Source organism: Ranitomeya variabilis, chromosome 4 (genome assembly GCF_051348905.1).
Source record: "Ranitomeya variabilis isolate aRanVar5 chromosome 4, aRanVar5.hap1, whole genome shotgun sequence".
Lineage (NCBI taxonomy): Eukaryota > Metazoa > Chordata > Amphibia > Anura > Dendrobatidae > Ranitomeya > Ranitomeya variabilis.
In genome coordinates, this window is record NC_135235.1 from 394,304,840 (window position 1) to 394,331,829 (window position 26,990).

The 26,990-nt window shown below is 45.9% G+C and overlaps 1 protein-coding gene across 4 annotated transcripts in view; it reads right to left on the bottom strand.

Annotated features, from left to right (window-relative positions):
• Positions 1-26,990, bottom strand: part of LOC143767198 (uncharacterized) — a 237,296-nt gene that overhangs the window by 43,474 nt on the left and 166,832 nt on the right. For all 4 annotated transcript variants that reach the window (XM_077255325.1, XM_077255326.1, XM_077255324.1 and 1 more), the window contains 2 exons: positions 15,832-15,999; positions 15,628-15,748 (listed from right to left, as the gene is read on the bottom strand). In XM_077255325.1, the coding sequence (XP_077111440.1) occupies positions 15,628-15,748; positions 15,832-15,999 (289 nt within the window). The remainder of the gene's footprint in view (positions 1-15,627; positions 15,749-15,831; positions 16,000-26,990) is intronic.

Sequence of the window (26,990 nt, forward strand, 5' to 3'; positions counted from 1 at the left end):
TAATTGTGAGCAGCGAGCATTTCAGTAGACAGAGAAGCGGGGTGGTGATGCGGATTATGGCGTCATTGCCGCTCACCATCTTAGTCGAGTTCTCAAAGTTTTGGAGAACTGCACAGATGTCAAACATTCATGTCCACTCATCTGCTCTTATGTGCAGAGACTGACCAGAATACCGATGTGCTTGGTGTTCAACTACTGCCCTCTGCTGCTCACAAATCCTTGCCAACATATGTAACGTTGAGTTCCAATGTGTGCAACGCATACCAGTTGGTGAGCTGGAAGTTGCAAATGCTGCTTCAGCACTGCCAGGGCGGTGACAGCCGTAACCGACTTGCGGAAATAGGCACACACACGGCGTACTTTCACAAGTAGCTCAGGCAGATCTGGGTAGGTTTTGAGAAACCATTGAACCACTAAGTTGAGCATGTGGCCCAGGCATGGTACATGTGCGAGGTTACCAAGCTTCAGAGCTGCCACCAGGTTATGGCCATTGTCACACACGACCATGCCTGGTTGTAGGTTCAGGGGCGATAGCCACAAATCAGTATGATCTGTTAGACCTTTCAACAACTCTGCGGCGTTGTGCGGTTTGTCACCTAAGCAAATTAGATTCAGCAAAGATTGTTGCCGCTTGACTGACGTGCTACAGTGCTTCTAGTTTGTGACTGATGTTGACGTTTGTGAGATGGAGGGTGAAGAGGATGAGGAGCAGGAAGAACCTCTGTAAAAGGTGGGGGATGGAGCCCTGATTGAACCAGGGCTTGCAATCCTTGGTGTTGATAGCACGTGTTCCATCCCAGGGTCTGACTGGGTCCCGGCTTTCATAATGTTTACCCAGTGTGGCGCCAAGAAAATGTAGCATTCCTGGCTTCAAGCACTTGTCCAGATGTCCATGGTTAAGTGGACCTTCCCAGTAACAGCATTGGTCAGGGCATGGCTGATGTTATGGGACACGTGCTTGTCTAAGGCGGGGATGGCACACAGGGAGTAGTAGCAGCTGGGGACCAAGTATCGAGGGACGGCAACAGCAATGAGGTTGCAGAAAGGCTCCTTCTCCACAAGCCTAAACGGCAACATTTCCAGGGCAAGCAGTCTGGAAATGTGGCCATTTAGCATTGTAGCCTGTGGGTGGGTGGCTGCGTGTTTACATTTGCGTTCCAAGGAATGGAATAGGGACAACTAAATGCCCCACTGGTACAAGGACGTGGTTGCTGATGGTGGTTGCAAATGTGCAACGACAGGTGCAGGGTGGAAGGCATGGACAGGGGATTGGCGTGCCTGTAGAACAGGAAAAGAGGCAGTGGAGTCACCCACCAACACTGTTTTTGGACCCTGGCATTCAGCCCAAGTAGTTGGATGCATTGATTGCATGTGCCTCAGCATGCTGGTGGTGGTCAGGCTGGTAGTTGTCTGCCCCTGCTGATGCTGGCATGGCAGATGTTGCAAATGGCCTTTTTTAGGTTAACTGGACTGTCTTTAAAAAAGCGCTAGACTTGAGAACACCTAACCCTTGGCTTGGCAACTTCACCAGTGTTGGTGCTTTGGGGTTCAGTTGCACACCTTGTATCTCTGGCCTCCCCACTGCCTCTTCCTGCCTGTTGTGGTGAAGCAGTTCCCTCCCCCTGCACACTGCATGTCACCTTCCCAGGTTGGGTCAGTAACTTCATTGTCCATCACCTCGTCTTCCACTTCTGCACCCTGGTCCTCCTCCTAACTTGCTGACGTAACAACACCACGTGCTGGCAATTGTGTCTCATCATCATCCAGCTTTCGCAACAGTAAATACATTTTCCCACCATCGCCTTCTTATGAGAGTGGCTGCTGAAATAATTGAGCATCGCTACATGCGATCTCCTCATGTTCCGGTCTAAACAGGCAAGGCAAGAAGCCCAAATGTATAAATGGAAATGTGAACAGGTCTTCGGAGTGTGCAAGTGTGGTATCACTTGTCTCCGGGCGCTCAGCATGATGGGAGGAAGGAGGATCAGAATCACGGTTACTGACACAGGACCGTGTGGTAGACAGCGAGTTGCTGGCAAAGTGACTGGAAGCATTATCTGCTACCTGTCCAACAACCTTTTCACACTGGTCTGGCTTCAAGTGTGGTGTTACACGTACTACTGCAAAGTGGGACAGGAAGCTAGATCGACATGTTTTGTTTGTTGTGCTCCCACGGCAGGAAAAGTATCACTTTGCCCATGTTCTTGGCCTCTGTGTTACCATCAGAATCACGTCGACTTCTGTTGTGAATTCCGTTCTGGAGCTCCCTCCTGTGGTTGCTAATGGTATTTTTGTGAGTTCTGCCCTTGGGCTCCCTCTGGTGGTTTCGAGTGGAACTGCTGCTCCTTTAGGTAGCTGTAGCAGCTGCATTCACTTATCGCCTTGCCTGGGTTTGTTATTTAAACCTGCTCTGGGCTTTAGTTCATGCCAGCTGTCAATGTTCTTGGTTGGATTTGGTTCTCTCCTTGGATTTCTCATATGGCCTGTCCTTGTCAGCAAAAGATAAGTTTTTGCTAGTTCTTGTTTGTCCATTTGTTTTGAACTCTATTGCTCTGCAAATTTGTCTCTTTTTGTCCAGCTTGTCACTATGTCATATTCAGGCTAGCTGGAAGCTCTGGGGATGCAGATTTGCCCCTCCACACCGTGAGTCGGTGTGGAGTTCATTTTTGTAAACTCTGCGTGGATTTTGTAGTTTTTAATACTGACCGCACAGTATCCTTTTCTCTCTGTCTATCAAGTTTAGTATTGGCCTCCTTTGCTGAAATCTGATTTCATTTCTGTGTACGTCATTTCCCTCTCCACTCACAGTCAATATTTGTGCGGGGCTGTCTTTCCTTTTGGGGTTTTCTCTGAGGCAAGATAGCTTTCTATTTCCTACTTTAGGGGTAGTTAGTTCTTAGGCTGTGACGAGGTGTCTAGGGAGAGTCAGGAACATCCCACGGCTATTACTAGTGTTGTTGTTAGGATTAGGAACTGTGGTCAGTAGAGATACCACCTCCTCAGAGCTTGTCCCATGTTGCTTTTTAGCCACCAGGTCATATCAGTGTGGCCTCTTAACCACCAGGTCATAACAGTACAGCTGGACCACAATGTGTTAAATGTATCTCAAAAGAGGGAAAAGAAAGTTCTGAGTCATTTTTTTTTCCTTTGTAGCTTGTTTTGTCTTTTTTTTCCCCTTAATCTCTGGGTGGTTCAGGATTTTGGTGCTGATATGGAGGTTCAGGGTCTGTCCTTGCGTGTGGATCAACTCGCTGCAAGGGTACAGAGTATCCAAGATTATGTTGTCCAGACTCCGGTATTAGAGCCTAGAATTCCTATTCCTGATTTGTTTTCTGGGGATAGATCTAAATTTTTGAACTTTAAAAATAATTGCAGATTGTTTTTTGCTCTGAGACCCCGTTCCTCTGGTGACCCCATTCAGCAGGTGAAGATTGTTATTTCTTTGCTGCATGGCGACCCGCAGGACTGGGCATTCTCCCTTGAGCCAGGAAATCCTGCATTGCTCAATATTGACGCATTTTTTCAAGCGCTCGGATTGCTGTATGACGAGCCTAATTCTGTGGATCAGGCAGAAAAAACTTTGCTGGCTCTGTGTCAGGGTCAGGAAGCAACAGAAGTATACTGCCAGAAATTTAGAAAGTGGTCTGTGCTCACAAAATGGAATGAGTATGCCCTGGCAGCGATTTTCAGAAAGGGTCTTTCTGAAGCCCTTAAAGATGTTAAGGTGGGGTTTCCCACGCCTGCTGGTCTGAATGAGTCAATGTCTTTGGCCATTCAGATTGATCGGCGTCTGCGCGAGCGCAAGGTGGTGCACCATATGGCAGTGTCCTCTGAGCAGAGTCCTGAGCCTATGCAATGTGATAGGATTTTGACTAGAGCAGAAAGGCAGAAATTCAGACGTCAGAATGGCCTGTGTTTTTACTGTGGTGATTCTGCTCATGCTATTTCTGATTGCCCTAAGCGTACTAAGAGGGTCCCTAGGTCTGTTACCATTAGTACTGTACAGCCTAAATTTCTCTTGTCTGTTACCCTGATTTGCTCATTGTCGTCCTTTTCTGTTATGGCATTTGTGGATTCTGGAGCTGCCCTGAACTTAATGGAATTAGAATTTGCCAAGCGCTGTGGTTTTTCCTTGGAGCCTTTGCAGAGCCCTATTCCCTTAAGGGGGATTGATGCTACGCCATTGGCCAAGAATAAACCTCAGTACTGGACACAGTTAACCATGTACATGGCTCCAGCACATCAGGAAAATATTCGCTTTTTGGTGTTGCATAATTTGCATGATGTTGTTGTGCTGGGTTTTCCATGGTTACAGGTACATAATCCAGTGCTGGATTGGAGATCTATGTCTGTAACTGGTTGGGGTTGTCAGGGGATACATAGTGATATTCCTTTGATGTCAATTTCCTCGCCCCCTTCTTCTGAAGTTCCTGAGTTTTTGTCGGATTTCCAGGATATATTTGATGAGCCCAAGTCCAGTTCCCTGCCTCCTCATAGGGACTGCGATTGTGCCATTAATTTGATTCCTGGCTGTAAGTTCCCTAAGAGCCGACTTTTCAATCTGTCTTTGCCAGAGCATGCTGCTATGCGGAGTTATGTAAAGGAGTCCTTGGAGAAGGGGCATATTCGCCCGTCTTCGTCACCGTTGGGGGCTGGATTCTTCTTTGTTGCCAAGAAGGATGGCTCCTTGAGACCCTGTATAGATTATCGCCTTCTCAATAAGATCACGGTCAAATTCCAGTACCCTTTACCTTTACTTTCTGATTTGTTTGCTCGGATTAAGGGTGCCAGTTGGTTTACTAAAATCGACCTTCGAGGGGCGTATAATCTCGTGCGTATTAAACAAGGTGATGAATGGAAAACAGCATTTAATACGCCCGAAGGCCATTTTGAATATCTTGTGATGCCATTCGGGCTCTCTAATGCTCCATCGGTATTTCAGTCCTTTATGCATGATATCTTCCGGAATTATCTGGATAAATTCATGATTGTGTATTTGGATGATATTTTGTTTTTTTCCGATGATTGGGAGTCTCATGTGAAGCAGGTTAGGATGGTGTTTCAGGTCCTTCGTGCTAATGCGTTGTTTGTGAAGGGGTCTAAGTGCCTCTTTGGAGTTCAGAAAGTTTCTTTTTTGGGTTTCATTTTTTCTCCCTCGGCTATTGAAATGGACCCTGTTAAAGTCCAGGCCATTCATGATTGGACTCAACCCACATCTGTAAAGAGCCTTCAGAAATTTTTGGGCTTTGCTAATTTTTATCGCCGCTTTATTGCTAATTTTTCTAGTGTGGCGAAGCCTCTGACCGATTTGACGAAGAAAGGCGCTGATGTGATGAATTGGTCCTCTGCGGCTGTTGAGGCCTTTCAGGAGCTTAAACGTCGTTTTACTTCTGCCCCTGTGTTGCGTCAGCCAGATGTTTCGCTCCCTTTTCAGGTTGAGGTTGATGCTTCTGAGATTGGGGCAGGGGCCGTTTTGTCTCAGAGAAATTCTGATGGCTCTTTGATGAAACCATGTGCTTTCTTCTCCAGAAAGTTTTCGCCTGCTGAGCGTAATTATGATGTCGGCAATCGGGAGTTGTTGGCTATGAAGTGGGCATTTGAGGAGTGGCGACATTGGCTTGAGGGAGCCAAGCATCGCGTGGTGGTCTTGACTGATCATAAAAATCTGATTTACCTCGAGTCTGCTAAGCGGTTGAATCCTAGACAAGCTCGGTGGTCTCTGTTTTTCTCCCGTTTTGATTTTGTGGTCTCGTATATTCCGGGATCTAAGAATGTGAAGGCTGATGCCCTTTCTAGGAGTTTTTTGCCTGATTCTCCGGGAGTTCTTGAGCCGGCTGGGATCCTCAAGGAGGAAGTGATTCTTTCTGCCATCTCCCCTGATTTGCGGCGGGTACTTCAGGAGTTTCAGGCTGATAAACCTGACCGCTGTCCAGTGGGGAGACTGTTTGTTCCTGATAGATGGACTAGCAGGGTAACTTCTGAGGTTCATTGTTCGGTGTTGGCTGGTCACCCTGGGATTTTCGGTACTAGAGATTTGGTTGCCAGGTCCTTTTGGTGGCCTTCCTTGTCGCGGGATGTGCATTCGTTTGTGCAGTCCTGTGGGACCTGTGCTCGGGCTAAGCCTTGCTGTTCCCGTGCCAGTGGGTTGCTTTTGCCTTTGCCTATTCCTGAGAGGCCCTGGATGCATATTTCCATGGATTTTATTTCTGATCTTCCTGTTTCTCAGAAGATGTCTGTCATCTGGGTGGTTTGTGACCGGTTTTCTAAGATGGTCCATTTGGTACCGTTGCCTAAGTTGCCTTCCTCCTCTGATTTGGTTCCATTATTTTTTCAGCATGTGGTTCGTTTACATGGTATTCCGGAGAATATTGTGTCTGACAGAGGTTCCCAGTTCGTTTCTAGGTTTTGGCGGTCCTTTTGTGCTAGAATGGGCATTGATTTGTCTTTTTCTTCAGCATTCCATCCTCAGACAAATGGCCAAATGGAGCGAACCAATCAGACCTTGGAAACCTATTTGAGATGCTTCGTGTCTGCTGATCAGGATGATTGGGTGACTTTTTTTGCCGTTGGCCGAGTTTGCCCTTAATAATCGGGCTAGTTCGGCTACCTTGGTTTCGCCTTTATTTTGTAACTTTGGTTTTCATCCTCGTTTTTCTTCGGGGCAGCTTGAGCCTTCTGACTGTCCTGGTGTGGATTCTGTGGTGGACAGGTTGCAGCAAATTTGGACTCATGTGGTGGACAATTTGACGTTGTCTCAGGAAAAGGCTCAACGTTTTGCTAACCGTCGTCGGTGTGTTGGTCCCCGGCTTCGTGTTGGGGATTTGGTCTGGTTGTCTTCTCGTCATGTTCCTATGAAGGTTTCTTCCCCTAAGTTCAAGCCTCGCTTTATTGGGCCTTATAAGATTTCTGAAATTATCAATCCGGTGTCTTTTCGTTTGGCCCTTCCAGCTTCTTTTTCCATTCATAATGTGTTCCATAGATCCTTGTTGCGGAGATATGTGGTACCTATGGTTCCCTCCGTTGATCCTCCTGCTCCAGTGTTGGTTGAGGGGGAATTGGAATATGTGGTGGAGAAGATTTTGGATTCTCGTTTTTCGAGGCGGAAGCTCCAATATCTAGTCAAGTGGAAGGGTTATGGCCAGGAGGATAATTCTTGGGTTGTTGCTTCCGATGTTCATGCTGCCGATTTGGTTCGTGCTTTCCATTTGGCTCGTCCTGATCGGCCTGGGAGCTCTGGTGACCCCTCCTCAAGGGGGGGGTACTGTTGTGAATTCCGCTCTGGAGCTCCCTCCTGTGGTTGCTAATGGTATTTTTGTGAGTTCTGCCCTTGGGCTCCCTCTGGTGGTTTCGAGTGGAACTGCTGCTCCTTTAGGTAGCTGTAGCAGCTGCCTTCACTGATCGCCTTGCCTGGGTTTGTTATTTAAACCTGCTCTGGGCTTTAGTTCATGCTAGCTGTCAATGTTCTTGGTTGGATTTGGTTCTCTCCTTGGATTTCTCATATGGCCTGTCCTTGTCAGCAAAAGATACGTTTTTGCTAGTTCTTGTTTGTCCATTTGTTTTGGACTATTGCTCTGCAAATTTGTCTCTTTTTGTCCAGCTTGTCACTATGTCATATTCAGGCTAGCTGGAAGCTCTGGGGATGCAGATTTGCCCCTCCACACCGTGAGTCTGTGTGGAGTTCATTTTTGTAAACTCTGCGTGGATTTTGTAGTTTTTAATACTGACCGCACAGTATCCTTTTCTCTCTGTCTATCAAGTTTAGTATTGGCCTCCTTTGCTGAAATCTGATTTCATTTCTGTGTACGTCATTTCCCTCTCCACTCACAGTCAATATTTGTGGGGGGCTGTCTTTCCTTTTGGGGTTTTCTCTGAGGCAAGATAGCTTTCTATTTCCTACTTTAGGGGTAGTTAGTTCTTAGGCTGTGACGAGAGTCTAGGGAACATCCCACGGCTATTACTAGTGTTGTTGTTAGGATTAGGAACTGCGGTCAGTAGAGATACCACCTCCTCAGAGCTCGTCCCATGTTGCGTTTTAGCCACCAGGTCATATCAGTGTGGTCTCTTAACCACCAGGTCATAACAGACTTCCTCATCCCTTACCATGGTCTTGACCATTTTAAATTACATATGATACAATATGAGGGGTATTGAGGCCCCACTATAGCCCCAAAAAAGTATAAAATGTCACTGCAGAAAAAAAACAGTATTACAATGCCAGCAAAATATGCGGACTTCAGATGGACATATAAGACTGCAATATCAATATTTGGGAAAAAAGTGCGTCTTATAATCTGAAAAATACGGTAAATTCTGCCCCTGTCTCATCAACACCTCTCCCTACTCTGCTTGTGTGTCGAGTACAGTCTGCCGAGCATAGAGTCACGGGTCTTATATAGACCTTATCATACTATTTGGCCATCCAATCACAGTAATGCCACAACCAAGATGGCTACGGCATTACAGTGACTGTCAGGCAATCCCCACATGTTCACTGGCTGTCTACAAAGAGCCAAACAAGCAGGGACTCGAACAATAAAAAAAAACGGTTTTTACTTACCGGTAATAGGATTTTACAGAGTCCACGACAGGACCCACTATGAGAGATGGGATCCGCCCACCATCCGGACAGGAACCTACAGGTTAAAAAGGGGCGGCCCCCCTCGCCCTCCAGTTTGTGTTCCAGAGTACAAGGGATACCGCCAATGAATCAGTACATGACAACACTATCTTAAACAATACTAAACACCATCACCTCTATAGAGTTATCTCTAAAGGCACACCTTCCAACAGAGTGCAAGAATAAGTATCTAAATACAGGGGGGGGGAATGTACGGGTGTTGTCATGGACTCTGTAAAATCCTATTACCGGTAAGTAAAAACTGGTTTTCCTATCGCCACGACAGCACCCACTACGAGAGACTTTCAAAGACTATTTAACTGAGAGGGACCACAGCACTAAGTACTGAACGGCCAAAGTGTAAACTGGAATTAGCAGATAGATCAAGGCGATAGTGCTTATAAAAGGTGGAAGGTGATGACCAAGTTGCCGCCTTACATATCATCTCAATGGGGACATCTGCCTTATCCGCCCAAGATGACGCCATAGCCCGAGTGGAATGCACCTTGATGCCCTCTGGTGGTGTCTCTCCTTTGGCAGAGTAAGCAAGACATATCACATCCCTAATCCACCTAGCGATAGAATTCTTCGTGACACTTGAACCTTTCCTTCGATTCTGGAAAGAAACAAACAAAGCCCTACTCTGTCTCCCAGCTTTGTGTCCTAACCAAATACTCTACTACTGCCCTTTTAACATCTAGAGTATGATATTTTTTCTCCTGTTCTGAAGCTGGATTTTCATAAAAAGATGCTAAATAAATCTCCTGACTTCTATGAAACTTAGTTGCTACTTTTGGCAAGTATGCAGGATCTGGTTTTAAGACAATCTTACCCTGAAGAATTATTAGATAGGGAGGATCCACTGATAATGCTTGTATATCACTGACCCTCCTAGCAGATGTTAACGCTAAAAGTAGAGCTGTCTTTAAAGTCAAATTTTTAATTGGAATAGAATCCAATGGTTCGAAAGGGGGTTCAGTCAACGCCTCAAGCACTAAATTTAGATCCCAAGGGGATAATCTTACAATATGGATCGGGTTAGAACGCTGACATGCTCTAATAAACCTATCAACCCATCTATTACCAGCTACATCACTGTTATACAGAGCCCCTAAGGCTGAAACATGGACTCTCAGCGTGTTGACTGTTAAACCTAATTCCCAGCCCTTCTGAAGGAATTCTAGAATAGCCAAAATTGGAACTTTGTCTGCTAATGGTTGCTGATAAAATGTAAGGAAATTTTTTCAAATTCTAGTATAAATCCTTGTAGTGACCTCCTTTCTGCTTTTCAACAAGGTAGATATTAAAGCCTTGGAGAACCCCCTCTCCTTCAGAAGCTCCCTCTCAAGTTCCACGCCGTTAAGTGAAGAGTCTCCAAATTGGGATGATGAAATGGACCTTGAGAAAGGAGCTCCGGAACCACTGGCAACACCCAGGGATCGGTCACTGACATTGTCCTGAGGTGAGAGAACCAAGGCCTCCTGGGCCAGAAGGGGGCAATTAGGATTATTCTGGCTCTCTCTTCCCTGATCTTCCTGAGAACTATCGGAATCAGGCACATTGGGGGAAAGGCATATGCCAGCGCAAAGTCCCAACAGATACAAAGGGAATCCACTATGAACGGTTGGTCTGCTATTTGTAGCGATGCAAACTCCCTGACCTTCCTGTTCTCCCTCGTAGCAAACAGATCTATTACCGGCAAACCCCAGAGTTTGACTATCTGGTTGAATATCAGTTTGTCTAGAGACCATTCCCCCTGCCGAAGGGAATGGCGACTGAGATAATCTGCCTCTATATTGAGCTCCCCTTTTATATGAATTGCCGACAGGGAATGAAAGTGGTTCTCGGCTAAGGACAGTATCTGTGCTGTAGTGGACAACAGGGTTCGTGATCTTGTCCCCCTGATGATTGATGTAGGCCACCACAGTCATATTGTCGGTCTGTATTTGTGCATGCGAATTCTTCAGTTATGGTAGTAAGTGGAGGAGAGCCTGATTGACCGCTGAAAGTTCTCTTAAATTTGAGGAACTTTGGGATTCCTGAATCGACCACCGCCCTTGGGTTAGAATCTCTCCCATATGGGCTCCCCAACCAAACGGACTGGCGTCTGTTGTAACTACGCTGTCCGGCGTGATGCTCCACAGAACTCCTTTTGATAGATGAGACAGGCTGAGCCACCATCTCAGATCGTGAAGAGTGGCTGGTGATAGTCTGAGCTTTCTGTTTAGAGAACCCCGGAGTTCTTTTTCTGCTTGAAGAATCTCGTACTGAAGCATCCGAGTATGAGCCTGAGCCCATCTCACGGCTGGTATACACGCAGTCAATGACCCTAGCAGAGACATTGCATCTCTTAAACTTAAGTTTGGAACTCTCCTTACCGCCATGACTTTTCGAATGATCTTTTGCTTCTTTTCCTCTGGCAGAAAAGATGACTGATCTTCCGAGTCTAGAAGAACCCCTAGAAAAATCTGACATTTGGCAGGTTCTAGTCTTGATTTTTCCCTGTTGATTATCCAGCCGAGTTCCTGTAAGGATGATATTATGGCATTTACCCGGGCCGTACATTGAGCAATCGAATTTCCGACTATCAAAAAATCGTCTAGATAAGGTACTACAAGGGTCTCCCTTCCCCTGATATGGGCCATTACTTCCAAGATAACTTTTGTAAAAATTCTAGGTGCCATGGACAGGCCAAAGGGCATTGCCCGAAATTGAAAATGTTTAACCTGATGGTTTACCCATACTGCCATCCTGAGGAACTGTTGGTGATCTCTGTGAACTGGAAGATGGTAGTATGCATCTTTTAGATCCAGAACCGACATGTAGCACCTAGGAAACAAAAACTTAGCTGTTGATTTAATGGATTCCATCTTAAAAGCGTGGTATTGAAGAAATTTATTCAATTTACGCAATTTTATGATAGTCCTAAAGGACCCGTCAGGTTTGGAAATCAAGAAAAGTGGAGAGTAGAACCCTGTCTTTTCCTGGTGTTTTGGAACCTCTTCAATAACCCGCTCTGTAAGTAATTGTTGAATCTCTAATTCTAAGGCCTGTTGTTGGGCCGGAGAGTCCAGCGATGTTACCACAAAATGATCTGGGGGAGTCCTCAAAAATTCCAATTTTAACCCTGACGCAACCACCCCCAATATCCAGGCACTAGAAGTTATTTTTGTCCATCTATTTAAGAATTTTAATCTACCCCCTACTGGTAGATCTGTTTTATCTGCAGTGCCAGTTACGTCTACGTTTTGAAGAAGATGAAGGGTTTCCATAGTATCCACCTTTCTTCTTTTGTTCTGATGGTTCCCAGTCACGATTATATCCCTGCTGGTCTGACTGAAATTTCCTGAAGGGCATGCGTCTCCGGAAGGCGTTCCTAAAGGTGGGATTAAATACTGTAGGAAATCCCTTCTTCCTATCCTCTGCCTTTGCCAGGATATCATCCGCACCAGGCCAAATAGGTACTCACCCCTACATGGAATGGTGCACAACTTGGCTCTAGCCTGAGCATCCCCCTTCCAGGTCTTAAGCTACAGTGCCCGCCGGGCCGCATTTGAAAGACCTGCCGATCTTGCCGCCAATTTCAAAGAATCAATTGAAGCATCTGCCAGATAGGCCACTCCTTCTCTGATCTGGGACAGGGAATTCAATAACTTCTCCCTAGGAACCTTCGCTTTAAGTTGTTCCTCTAACTGGCTCACCCAGACCATAACTGATCTGGCAGTACAAGTACCAGCGATCGCGGGCTTAAAGGCTCCTGAAGAAGACTCCCACACCTTTTTAAGGAGCATGTCAGCCTTTCTATCTGAAGGATCTTTAAGGAGTCCCACATCCTCTAATGGTAGCGAGGCTGATTTTGAAGTAGAGGCTACCACCGCGTCCACTTTTGGAACCTTCATCCACTGAGATAAGAGGTCATCATCAAAGGGGTACCTTCTTTTTGCGGCAGAAGGCAAGAACCCCTTATCCTGCTTATCCCACTCCCGTTTGACCAGATCTTTAATTGTATCTACCACCGGGAAAGATTTACGACTTCTCTGGCACAGCCCCGCAAACATAATCTCCTGGGTTGTCTTTGCTTCCTTACTTTCTGCGACACCCATAGTCACTCGGACCGTCTTAACCAGTGTTTCCATATTATCAATGGAAAAACAAGGCCTTCCCTCCTCATCCGAGGAGGATGACGAAGAGGCTCCCGAACATTCGCCTTCTTGCAAAGAAGGGCTAGAATCGGACATCATATCCATACTGACTTTCTCATGCCGTCTAGATTTAAGGGAAGATCTTATCTCTTCCCTAATAACCTCCCTCAAATTTGATGTACGCAGAGGGGCTTCCTCTTCCAAAGTATGGCATATACACGCCTGACACAACTTCTTTATATAGCTGTCAGGTAGTGGCTCCGTGCACAAAGCACACTGTTTATGCTTTGACTTGGTAACTTTCTTTCCCTATAACAAAGCATAGTACAAAAACAGTCGTATCAGCTACTGGTCTGGAATTAGACACTCACCACAGCTGATGAAGATGGAGTACCGGTCTCTGAGGGGGTGAGGTGCGACGTGACGTCGGGTTGCTAGAGTCCTGCTGCCCGCGTACCACATCACTGCTGCGACATCTGCTGCTGCTTTTCCTCTGCTGCTCTGCTAGCTGCAAGTGTTCGGCGTCTCCTATGGAGGACATGCTGCCGCACACACTCACCATTAGCGCTACTCCTGTTTTTAAATCTGCCGCGCTCCTCCTCCGGAAGTCGAAAAGCACTTCCGGGTCAAAATCGCCGACCTGCTCCAGCAGCATCGTGCGCCCGCGTGTGCGACCCAGGGCGGCATGCCTTCCCCCAGAAACGCCAAGACTCCTGGCCAGACGAGGGGGGGTCTGCAAGCAGTACACCCCCCGATGCTGCTTTCGGGCCCCCGATTCTGCCGTTCCCACCTGGACACCGCGCAGAGGCTTGGCGGACCCGGGTAAGAGAAAAAACCTGCAGGCTCCCTCCGTCCGGACAGGAACCCAAACTGGAGGGCGAGGGGGGCCGCCCCTTTTTAACCTGTAGGTTCCTGTCCGGATGGTGGGCGGATCCCCTCTCTCGTAGTGGGTGCTGTTGTGGCGATAGGAAAAAATACTTGCAGAGTACCGAGCATCCCGAGCACACTGGTGCTTGAGCAAGTGACGAGTAGCGATGAGCACGCTCGCTCATCACTAGTTATCTGATCTCCTTGGGATTATTTTTGGCCTCAAAACAATAGCTAGGACTTTTTTGGACAACTATACCCTTTCTCCCACCCCCTTAAAAACCCCTTCACGACATGCGCCATACATGTACTGCGCATGCCGTGTCTCCCCCTTTGATGTGGGCTCCGGCGCTGAGCCCACATCAAAGTCGCGACATGTCAGCTGTTTTGTACAGCTGACATGTGCGCTCAATAGTGGTGGGTGAAATCGCTATTCACCCGCTGCTATTAACCTGTTAAATGCCGCTGTCAAACGCAGACAGCGGCATTTAACTACCGCATCCGGCCGGGCGGCCGGAAATGACATCATCGCCGACCCCCGTCACATGATCGGGGGTCGGCGATGCATCAGGATGATAACCATAGAGGTCCTTGAGACCTCTATGGTTACTGATGCCGGCCTGCTGTGAGCGCCCCCCTGTGGTCGGCGCTCACAGCACACCTGCATTTCTGCTGCATAGCAGCGATCTGATGATCGCTGTTATGTAGCAGAGCCGATCGGGCTGTGCCTGCTTCTAGCCTCCCATGGAGGCTATTGAAGCATGGCAAAAGTGAAAAAAAAAAGTTTTTAAAAATGTGAAAAAAATATTAAAAATATAAAAGTTTAAATCACCCCCCTTCGCCCCATCCTAAATAAAACAATAAAAAAAAAAATCAAACCTACACATATTTGGTATCGCCGCGTTCAGAATCGCCCGATCTATCAATTAAAAATAAGCATTAACCTGATCGCTAAACAGCGTAGCGAGAAAAAAATCCGAAACGCCAGAATTAAGTTTTTTTGGTCGCCGCGACATTGCGTTATAATGCAATAACGGGCGATCAAAAGAACATATCTGTGCCTAAATGGTATCATTACAAACTCCAGCTTGGCACGCAAAAAATAAGCCCTCACCCGACCCCAGATCACGAAAATTGGAGACGCTACGGGTATCGGAAAATGGCACTTTTTTTTTTTTTTTAAGCAAAGTTTGGAATTTTTTTTCACCACTTGGATAAAAAATAACCTAGTCATGTTAGGTGTCTATGAACTCGTAATGACCTAGAGAATCATAATGGCAGGTCAGTTTTAACATTTAGTGAACCTAGCAAAAAAGCCAAACAAAAAACAAGTGTGGGATTGCACTTTTTTTGCAATTTCACCGCACTTGGAATTTTTTTCCCGTTTTCTAGTACACGACATGGTAAAACCAATGATGTCATTCAAAAGTACAACTCGTCCCGCAAAAAATAAGCCCTCACTTGGCCATATTGACGGAAAAATAAAAAAGTTATGGCTCTGGGAAGGAGGTGAGCGAAAAACGAAAACACAAAAACGTAAAAGGGCCGCGGCATGAAGGGGTTAATTAATGTGTGTGTGCCTGGTCTTCTGTCTGTTGATTGTTAAATAAGAAATCTGAACTGAATAAGAGGATGGAGTTTGGCTTAATATGGCATCAGGTGTAACTAATATATAAAGATTTATTGGATCTTTAGTCTTCGTTTTAGCATGCAATATAATTTAGAGCGACTAGATTGAATTGTTTCTCAACAGCTAAACTTTAATATTTTCTGCCTTCATTGACTTTCTACTTTGTTTGATAAAATGTGAATATTTTGTGCTTCTTTTGATTGTTTGATTAACCAGTGGTTGCTCGACTTCATCTATGCGTCACGTCACACAGATGACGTTGCTCCAGCTCTGACAAATCAAATGCCGTGCTGGGGAGGCTGGAAAGTAAGAAACCAAATCCACGTTTATGAAATGACATCATGCATTAATGTACTACAGTGTTTGCTTACCATATGACTGAAACATTTCAGTGTTCATCATGATGTCTTTGTACAGATCCTTGTGTTCTTCTACATACTCCCATTCATCCACGGAGAAATGTACAGTTATGTCTTCATATCTAATCGAAGCCTGACAAACAATGACAGTTGTCACCCAGACCAATTATCCCTTGTGTTACTACATAATATCCCAGTATTCCCAGCAGTGCTCACCTCTCCAGTAAGCAGCTCAATGATCTTGTTGGTGAGATATAAGATTTTTCCATCATTTTTTTTCTCATGTATCAGTGATGGACGTGATGATTCCATGATTAATCCTGACACGTCGTCTGTAACATCGGGTGTGGTGACATTGCCATGAGTCCACAAAACTATATATTTCTGTATAATTTAATAATATAGATAACACAATATTATTTCTTTGCAAAATCAACTACTATTGGTTCATAACAATTGATAACATAAAAAAGCAATAAAATTACACTGGTATGTGTATATTAACATACAAAATGGATGCTAAACATTTTTCTAGCAAGTGTAGGTGTCAGTGGTGTTTGTTGCGTGCTCTGGTGGTACTACAATTGACAAATGTAAGAGAATATCGTAGTTACTCACCGATAACAGTATTTCTCTGATCCCATGACGGCACCACGGAGAGAGAGAAGGATCCGCCCTCAGGGACAGAAAACCCACAGGTTAAAAAGGTGGGACCTCTCTTCCACCTCAGTTGGTTTACAGAGCCTTGTAAGGACTTCAGCTGTGACTGAATTGGTTATTTACATGTACAAACTTTTTTTATACTATATATACATACATACATATACTTTTTTTTTTTTTGCGGCACCGCATGACTAAAGCATTAGTAGTGTGCGCACCCACACGTGAAGGGAGGGAATATACGGATGCCATCATGGGATCAGAGAAATACCGTTATCGGTGAGTAACTACGATATTCTCTTACCCCCATGACGGCACCACGGAGAGAATTTCAAAGAATGAATATTTTAGGGTGGGATTACTGCCTCCAGCACCCTTCTACCAAAAGTTAAGTCTGAAGAGGGAGATAGGTCAAGTTGGTAGTGCTTGAAAAATGTAGAGGGAGAAGACCAAGTGGCTGCTCTACATATCTAGTCAATCGATGCTCCACCTCGTTCTGCCCAAGAGGTTGCCACCGACCTGGTTGAATGGGCCTTAATTGCATCTGGCACTGCTTTCTCGGATGAGCTATATGACAGGGTGATGGCATCTCTTACCCATCTCGCCAACGTGGCTTTTGATGCTTTGTGACCCTTGTTTGGTCCCTGAAAGCAGACAAGCAGATCCCTCCCTTTCCTGCACTCCCTCGTGGCTGATAAATAGTGTGTCAGGTGTCATGGTTCCCTAATGGCAAGAGAACATAAATACAGACTAGCTCTTGGAAGATGGAACTCGAGCTGACCGTGAGCTAAACCTATCGCAACAACTAACAGTAGCCGGGTAGCGTGCCTACGTTTTATCCCTAGACGCCCAGCGCCAGCCGGAGGACTGACTAATCCTAACAGAGGAAAATACAGACCTGGCTTACCTCTAGAGAAATTTTTCCCCAAAGGCAGACAGTAGCCCCCACATGTATTGACGGTGATGGCAGAGGAAATTGACATACGTAGTATGAAAATAGGTTTAGCAAATAGAGGTCCGCTTACTAGATAGTAGAAAAACAGAAAAGGGAACTTCACGGTCAGCTGAAAACCCTTTCAAAATACCATCCAGAAATTACTTTAAGACTCTAATATCAACTCATGACACCAGAGTGGCAATTTCAGATCACAAGAGCTTCCAGCCTCAGAAATATACAAAGACTGAGAACTGGAACAAAAATGCAAAAACAAACTAAGGACAAAAGTCCAACTTAGCTGGTAGTAGTCTAGAAGCAGGAACATGCAACAGAAAGGCTTCTGGTTACATTGATGGCCGGCATAAGAATGACTGAGGAGCAAGGCTAAATAGAAAACTCCCACATCCTGATGGAAACAGGTGATCAGAGAAGGTGAAGCACACAAGTTCAATACCACCATTGACCACCGGGGGAGATTCACAAAAACCAAAATCACAACAGTACCCCCCCCTTAAGGAGGGGGCACCGAACCCTCACAAGAACCACCAGGGCGATCAGGATGAGCCCTATGAAATGCACGGACCAAATCGGAGGCATGAACATCAGAGGCTGTCACCCAAGAATTATCCTCCTGACCGTAGCCCTTCCACTTGACCAGATACTGAAGTTTCCGTCTGGAAACACGGGAGTCTAAGATCTTCTCCACAACGTACTCCAACTCACCCTCAACCAACACCGGAGCAGGAGGCTCAACGGAAGGCACAACCGGTACCTCATACCTGCGCAATAATGACCGATGGAAAACATTATGAATAGAAAAAGATGCAGGAAGGTCCAAACGAAAGGACACAGGGTTAAGAATCTCCAATATCTTGTACGGGCCGATGAACCGAGGCTTAAACTTGGGAGATGAAACCCTCATAGGGACAAAACGAGAAGACAACCACACCAAGTCCCCAACACTAAGACGAGGACCCACACGACGACGGCGGTTGGCAAAATGCTGAGTCTTCTCCTGGGACAACTTCAAATTGTCCACCACCTGCCCCCAAATCTGATGCAACCTCTCCACCACAGCATCCACTCCAGGACAATCCGAAGACTCCACCTGACCGGAAGAAAAACGAGGATGAAACCCCGAATTACAGAAAAAAGGAGAAACCAAGGTGGCAGAACTAGCCCGATTATTGAGGGCAAACTCCGCCAACGGCAAAAAGGCAACCCAATCATCCTGATCCGCAGACACAAAACACCTCAAATAAGTCTCCAAGGTCTGATTAGTTCTCTCGGTCTGGCCATTAGTCTGAGGATGGAAAGCAGACGAAAAAGATAAATCAATGCCCATCCTAGCACAGAACGCCCGCCAAAATCTAGACACGAATTGAGTCCCCCTGTCAGAAACGATATTCTCCGGAATACCATGCAAGCGAACCACATTCTGAAAAAACAGAGGAACCAACTCGGATGAGGAAGGCAATTTAGGCAAGGGAACCAAATGGACCATCTTAGAGAAACGGTCACACACCACCCAGATGACAGACATTTTCTGAGAAACAGGGAGATCAGAAATAAAATCCATCGAGATGTGAGTCCAATGCCTCTTCGGAATAGGCAAGGATAACAACAATCCACTAGCCCGAGAACAACAAGGCTTGGCCCGATCACAAACATCACAAGACCGCACAAAACCTCGCACATCTCGCGACAGGGAAGGCCACCAGAAGGACCTAGCCACCAAATCCCTGGTACCAAAGATTCCAGGATGACCTGCCAATGCGGAAGAATGGACCTCCGAGATGACTCTACTGGTCCAATCATCAGGAACAAACAGTCTACCAGGCGGGCAACGATCAGGTTTATCCGCCTGAAACTCCTGCAAGGCCCGTCGCAGGTCTGGGGAGACAGCAGACAATATCACTCCCTCCTTAAGGATACCAGTAGGTTCAGAATTACCAGGGGAATCAGGCTCAAAACTCCTAGAGAGGGCATCCGCCTTCACATTCTTAGAACCCGGCAGGTAAGAAACCACAAAATTAAACCGAGAGAAAAACAACGACCAGCGCGCCTGTCTAGGATTCAGGCGCCTGGCAGACTCAAGATAAATCAAATTCTTGTGGTCGGTCAATACCACCACCTGATGTCTAGCCCCCTCAAGCCAATGACGCCACTCCTCAAAAGCCCACTTCATAGCCAAGAGCTCCCGATTACCAATATCATAATTTCGCTCGGCGGGCGAAAATTTACGAGAAAAGAACGCAAAAGGTCTCATCACGGAGCAGTCGGAACTTTTCTGCAACAAAACCGCCCCAGCTCCGATCTCAGAAGCGTCGACCTCAACCTGAAAAGGAAGAGCAACATCAGGTTGACGCAACACAGGGGCGGAAGAAAAGCGGCGCTTAAGCTCCCGAAAGGCCTCCACAGCAGCAGGGGACCAATCAGCAACATCAGCACCCTTTTTAGTCAAATCAGTCAACGGTTTAGCAACCTCAGAAAAACCAGTTATAAATCGACGATAAAAATTAGCAAAGCCCAAAAATTTCTGAAGGCTTTTAAGAGAAGAGGGTTGCGTCCAATCACAAATAGCCTGAACCTTGACAGGATCCATCTCAATGGAAGAGGGGGAAAAAATGTATCCCAAAAAAGAGATCTTTTGAACCCCAAAAACACACTTAGAACCCTTCACACACAAGGAATTAGACCGCAAAACCTGAAAAACCCTCCTGACCTGTTGGACATGAGAGTCCCAGTCATCCGAAAAAATCAAAATATCATCAAGATACACAATCATAAATTTATCCAAATATTCACGGAAAATGTCATGCATAAAGGACTGAAAGACTGAAGGGGCATTTGAAAGACCAAAAGGCATTACTAAATACTCAAAGTGGCCCTCGGGCGTATTAAATGCGGTTTTCCACTCATCCCCCTGCTTAATTCGCACTAAATTATACGCCCCACGGAGATCGATCTTAGAGAACCACTTAGCCCCCTTTATTCGAGCAAACAAATCAGTCAGTAGTGGCAAAGGATACTGATATTTAACCGTGATTTTATTCAAAAGCCGATAATCAATACACGGCCTCAAAGAGCCATCTTTTTTAGATACAAAGAAAAAACCGGCTCCTAAGGGAGATGATGAAGGACGGATATGTCCCTTTTCCAAGGACTCCTTAATATATTCACGCATAGCAGCATGTTCAGGCACAGATAGATTAAATAAACGACCCTTAGGGAATTTACTGCCCGGAATCAAATCTATGGTACAATCGCAATCTCTGTGCGGAGGTAGTGAACCAAGCTTAGGCTCCTCAAAAATGTCACGATAATCAGATAAAAATTCAGGAATCTCAGAGGGAATAGATGACGAAATGGAAACCAAAGGAACGTCCCCATGAGCCCCCTGACATCCCCAGCTTAACACAGACATAGCTTTCCAGTCAAGGACTGGGTTATGAGACTGCAGCCATGGCAATCCAAGCACCAAAACATCATGTAGATTATGCAACACGAGAAAGCGAATAATCTCCTGGTGGTCCGGATTAATACGCATAGTTACTTGTGTCCAGTATTGTGGTTTATTACTAGCCAATGGCGTGGAATCAATACCCTTCAGAGGTATAGGAACTTCCAAAGGCTCTAAATCATATCCACAGCGCTTGGCAAAGGACCAATCCATAAGACTCAAAGCGGCGCCAGAGTCGACATAGGCGTCCGCGGTAATAGATGATAGAGAACAAATCAGGGTCACAGACAGAATAAACTTAGACTGCAAAGTGCCAATTGAAACAGACTTATCAACCTTCTTAGTACGTTTAGAGCATGCTGATATAACATGAGTTGAATCACCACAATAGAAGCACAACCCATTTTTTCGCCTAAAATTCTGCCGTTCGCTTCTGGACAGAATTCTATCACATTGCATATTCTCTGGCGCCTTCTCAGTAGACACCGCCAAATGGTGCACAGGTTTGCGCTCCCGCAAACGTCGATCAATCTGAATAGCCATGGTCATGGACTCATTCAGACCTGCAGACACAGGGAACCCCACCATAACATCTTTTACGGCATCAGAGAGACCCTCTCTGAAATTCGCCGCCAGGGCGCACTCATTCCACTGAGTAAGCACAGACCATTTACGAAAATTTTGGCAGTATATTTCAGCTTCATCTTGCCCTTGAGACAGGGCCATCAAGGCTTTTTCAGCCTGGATCTCTAAATGAGGTTCCTCATAAAGCAACCCCAAGGCCAGAAAAAACGCATCCACATTGAGCAACGCAGGATCCCCTGGTGCCAATGCAAATGCCCAATCCTGAGGGTCGCCCCGGAGCAAGGAAATTACAATCCTGACCTGCTGTGCAGGATCTCCAGCGGAGCAAAATCTCAGAGACAAAAACAATTTACAATTATGTTTGAAATTCTGAAAGAGAGATCTATCCCCGGAGAAAAATTCAGGTAAAGGAATTCTAGGTTCAGATACAGGAGCATGAATAACAAAATCCTGCAAACTTTGAACCTTCGTAGCGAGATTATTCAAACCTGTAGCCATACTCTGAAGATCCATTTCAATCAGGTGAGATCAGAGCCATTCAAGGATTAGAAGGAGAGAGAGACGAAGGCTGCAGTATACACAGGGAAGCTAGTGATTCAACATAGAGCAAACTCTAACTAACAAAAAAAAAAAAAAAAATTCCTGCAGACTTCTTTTTCTCTCCTTTCTTCTGCCAATTATTTTAACCCTTGGCCGGCCATACCGTCATGGTTCCCTAATGGCAAGAGAACATAAATACAGACTAGCTCTTGGAAGATGGAACTCGAGCTGACCGTGAGCTAAACCTATCGCAACAACTAACAGTAGCCGGGTAGCGTGCCTACGTTTTATCCCTAGACGCCCAGCGCCAGCCGGAGGACTGACTAATCCTAACAGAGGAAAATACAGACCTGGCTTACCTCTAGAGAAATTTTTCCCCAAAGGCAGACAGTAGCCCCCACATATATTGACGGTGATGGCAGAGGAAATTGACATACGTAGTATGAAAATAGGTTTAGCAAATAGAGGTCCGCTTACTAGATAGTAGAAAAACAGAAAAGGGAACTTCACGGTCAGCTGAAAACCCTTTCAAAATACCATCCAGAAATTACTTTAAGACTCTAATATCAACTCATGACACCAGAGTGGCAATTTCAGATCACAAGAGCTTCCAGCCTCAGAAATATACAAAGACTGAGAACTGGAACAAAAATGCAAAAACAAACTAAGGACAAAAGTCCAACTTAGCTGGTAGTAGTCTAGAAGCAGGAACATGCAACAGAAAGGCTTCTGGTTACATTGATGGCCGGCATAAGAATGACTGAGGAGCAAGGCTAAATAGAAAACTCCCACATCCTGATGGAAACAGGTGATCAGAGAAGGTGAAGCACACAAGTTCAATACCACCATTGACCACCGGGGGAGATTCACAAAAACCAAAATCACAACAGTCAGGCATCTCTTCACATCTAGTGTGTGCAGAGTTTTTTCCTTTTCATTTGTAGGATTTGGGCAAAAGGATGGTAAAGCTATTTCTTGGGATCTGTGGAATTTTGTTGCCACTTTGGGAAGGTAGGATGGATCAGTTCTAAGGACCACTCTGTCGTCTAATATTTGGGTTAGAGGTGGGTAAGCTGACAAGGCCTGCAAATCACTGATTCTGCGAGCTGAGGTTAGGGCCACCAACAGAGGTTTTCAGGGAAATTATTTTTAAGGGAGCCTATGATAAGGGTTCAAAAGGTGCTTTAGTTAGTGCCAAAAGGACTAGGTTCAGATCCCAGGGAGGTGCTGTGAGATGTATGACCGGTCTGGATCTAGTTGAAGCTTTAATGAACCTTTTTACCCAGTGATTCCCTGCCAAGTCCTGGTTATAAAGGGCACCTAATGCTGCAATTTGAACTTTTAGAGTGCTTGTTGCCAAGCCTTTCTCTAATCCTTTGTGTAGGAATTCCAGTACTTCCTGAATTGGGATTTCTTCTGATAGGCTAACCCCTGAACTAGAGAGGAATTTTTTCCAGACTTTGCCATATGCTTTCATAGTTATTGGTTTTCTACTGGCTAGTAGAGTTGAAACAAGATTTGAATAAAACCCTCTCTCATTTAAATGTTCCCTCTCAAATGCCAGGCCATCATATGTAAGTTTTTTATTTGTGGATGACATACTGGCCCCTGGTGCAGAAGGTTTGGGATATCTGGGAGGATCCAAGGATCAGATATGGACATTAGGCGTAGCCATGGAAACCATATTCTTTTTGGCCAGAACGGGGCTATCATGACCACTCTGGCTTTGTCCTCCCTGATCTTCTTCAGGACTAATGGAATTAGAGCTATCGGAGGAAATGCGTAAGCTAGTTGGAAATTCCAGGGAATTAGAAACGCGTCTGGACTCCCCCTTGGATCTATTGAGCAAAATGCCTGAGCTTTCCAGTTTTGACTGTTTGCGAACAGATCTATATCCGGGGCCCCCCACCGATCCACTATGTGATTGAATATCTCCGTCTTTAATTCCCATTCTCCCTGTTTTAACTGTGTTCTGCTTAAAAAATCTGCAGTCTGATTCTCTGACCCTTTGATGTGAAGGGACGTCAGGGAGGACAGATTGGCTTCTACTTGTGACAGGATAGATTTCGTCACTTTCATCAGCGGTTGAGACCTTGTCCCCCCCTGATGGTTTAAATACGCCACTACAACTCTGTTGTCCGACAGTACTCTTACGTGGTGGGAAGGTAGGGAGGCCAAAAAGTGATTGAGGGCATACTTTACTGCCAAAAGCTCTTTCATGTTTGAAGTAAGGTGTTTTTCTTCCCTTGACCAGGGACCTTGAGCAATTTGACTGTTTAGGTGGGCCCCCCACTCCCATGGGCTTGCATCTGTGGTCAGGATTGCAGAAACCGGCCATGTCCATGGAACCCCCCTCCTGAGATTGGATGGGTCTGTCCACCAAGCCAGGGAAGCTATTGTTCGTGAGGATATTTCTAGTCGCTTCTCTAAATCTCCTTTTAAGCGGGTTTCTGCCTCTAATATTTCCCACTGGAGATCTCTGGAGTGACCCTGAGCCCATTGGACTGCCGGAATGCAAGCCGTCAATGACCCCAGTATGGACATTGCTTTCCTTATAGTAACGACTGGGGAGTGACTCAAATGGTCCACTAGTTGTATCATGTTGGACACTTATTTTTATCTAGGGTGGGTCCAAATAAAAATTCTCCTTCGCATGGAATGGAGCATAGCTTTGCTTTAGTTTGTAAGTCACCTGGCCAGCACTTTATTCATAGCGCTCTTCTGGCTGCATTTGAAAATGAAGCTGATCTTGCTGTAAGCCTTACTGAGTCTATGGAAGCATCTGCTAGATATGCCACTGCTCCTCTCATAATTGACACGGAGTCTAATATAGCTTATCTTGGTGTTTTATTTTTTATTTGTCTCCAGGTGATCCAGCCAAACCATTAATGCTCTGGCCGTGCATGTAGCAGCTATCCCGGGCTTCAATCCCCCGCTGGCGGCTTCCCAGGACCCTTTTAGGAAGGCATCGGCCTTCTTATCCATAGGATCCTTGAGGGTTCCCATATCCTCAAAGGGTAAAGCGAATTTTTTGGAATCTTTCGCAATGGCGACATCCAATTTTGGTGCTTTTCCCCATGAAGCACAAGCTGGGTCATCAAATGGATATTTCCTTTTAGGGGTTAATAGTACTTTTTTATCTGGCCTCTTTCACTCTCTTTTTATTAGGGCCTGTATTTTTTCATTTAACGGAAACACCCTATGTTTCCTTTGCTCTAGGCCACTGAACATAAGGTCTTGCGCAGTTCTTTTAGAACGAGTGTCTGCCAGCCCCATGGTTGCTCTAACCATTTTCACCAACGCATCCGTTTCTTCAATCGGAAAACAATTGCGGCCACCTTCTGAGGATGCGGAGGATGATGCTGACGAGGATGTAGAGCTATCTGAACTGTAATGTACGCTATCTTCCTCACTGGAACTGTAATCTGGGGTTTTATCTTTGCGTTTCCTCTTATAGCTTTTTACGCTCTTTAGCGCATCCGCTACTTGGGTTTTAATTAATTCTTTAAGCTCAAACGCAAATCTTGGGGTCTCTTCACTTATGGTGTTTTCTATGAATAAAGCGCAGAGCTTTTTCCCCCATGTGGCTGGTAAATCTGCCGAGCAGAGCGGGCACACTCTATGTTTAGTTTTCGTCTGGCATTTCTTCCCCTAAGAAACACAATAAACCCCTATTTAGAATATATACATTCACGGAGGTCACTTACCCTCCTAATGTGAGGAAGATACCGGTTCTGGTCTTACGCCTCCTCCATTTGAACCATTGATTTCTTCCTGGATCCACTGGAGCCTCTGCTGTGCTGGGATCCCCCTGAGCTGTGACGCTGCATAGGTAGATTTTGCTTCTGGTGATGGAGCTCCTGCGGGTCTTTTCCTTTTGAGGACTGCGGAAACTCCACCGACTGCTCATTTCCACTCATAGTGGTACAATCTGAGCAGCGGTGTTTAATTTCCCCGCCGAATATATCCTCTGAGACCGGCGCAAGGAGGGATGCGGATTGCCCAGAGGTGCCCTGCGCCACCCCGGACGGGACCCGACCGCGCCTGCGCAGAAAGTCCGACTCCTTGTGCGCGTTCTCTTGATGCCGGCTCGTCAGAGGGACAGAGGAGTTGCCACAGCCGCCGCTGCTTCTCCATGCTGGAACCTCCTGTCGGTGACCGGCGTCACCACCTCCCACGAGCCCTCAGACCGGCGGTATTGCACCAGGTAGCCGCCGCTACCTATTACCGGCTGTGTGTGGAAAGAGAAGAGGCAGACTCGGTCCTCTTCACTGCCTCCCCTCTGCACATACCCGCAGGGCCCGCCGACCCCGGAAAGTGCCTTCAGGGAGGACGACATCTGTGACCGCGGCAGGGCCCCCCGCTGCCTGAATTCGGCCCGATGTTCCCTGGTATCCCATGACGATACTGTAGGCTGTGGATTGCCCATCAGGGACAGGAAACCGAACTGAGGTGGAGGAGAGGTCCCGCCTTTTTAACCTGTGGGTTTCCTGTCCCTGAGGGCGGATCCCTCTCTCTCTCCGTGGTGCCGTCATGGGGGTAAGAGAAACATGGAATAAGATTTTCATTACCCTTATAATGACTTCAATGGAGGTATGTTATGGAGGTACTTCAGAGGAAGACTACAGCTCTGTGTGCAATAAATCTGTGCCTCAGCTGTCCATAACAGCCTTAGGTATCAGCCACTGATCGGAGACCAAGAAAGGTGTTCTCTGATCACTGAACCTTGTAGGAGTCAAATCTCATAATATTGTACTGTGTCTACTGCAGGAGAAAACCCTTTTCTTATTTCCTCTATGTAAAAGTCAGAAATTGATAGGTATAAAATGTGAACACCACCCGTTCTGTTATTTGGAAGAAACAAGGGTGAAAGAGCTTGTTCACGCTAGTTCAAATGCAGACAGGAGAATGGGACCGAAGGGTGCCATGTCTCAGGCTAATGCAGCGCAACAATGACATGACGAACAAAAGAGACGGTACATCCAAGGTAAATAAAAGTCAATAATCCTTTAATTTGTATCCATTAAAATGACAAACAAGGGATTTAAAACCAACGCGATTCTGGCGAGTCACTTGCCCTCAAGCATGACTCTCGAGTCGGTTTTAATTCCCTTGTTTGACGTTTTAATGGATACGACGTTTTAATGGATACAGATTAAAGAACTATTGACTTTTATTTACTTTGGATCT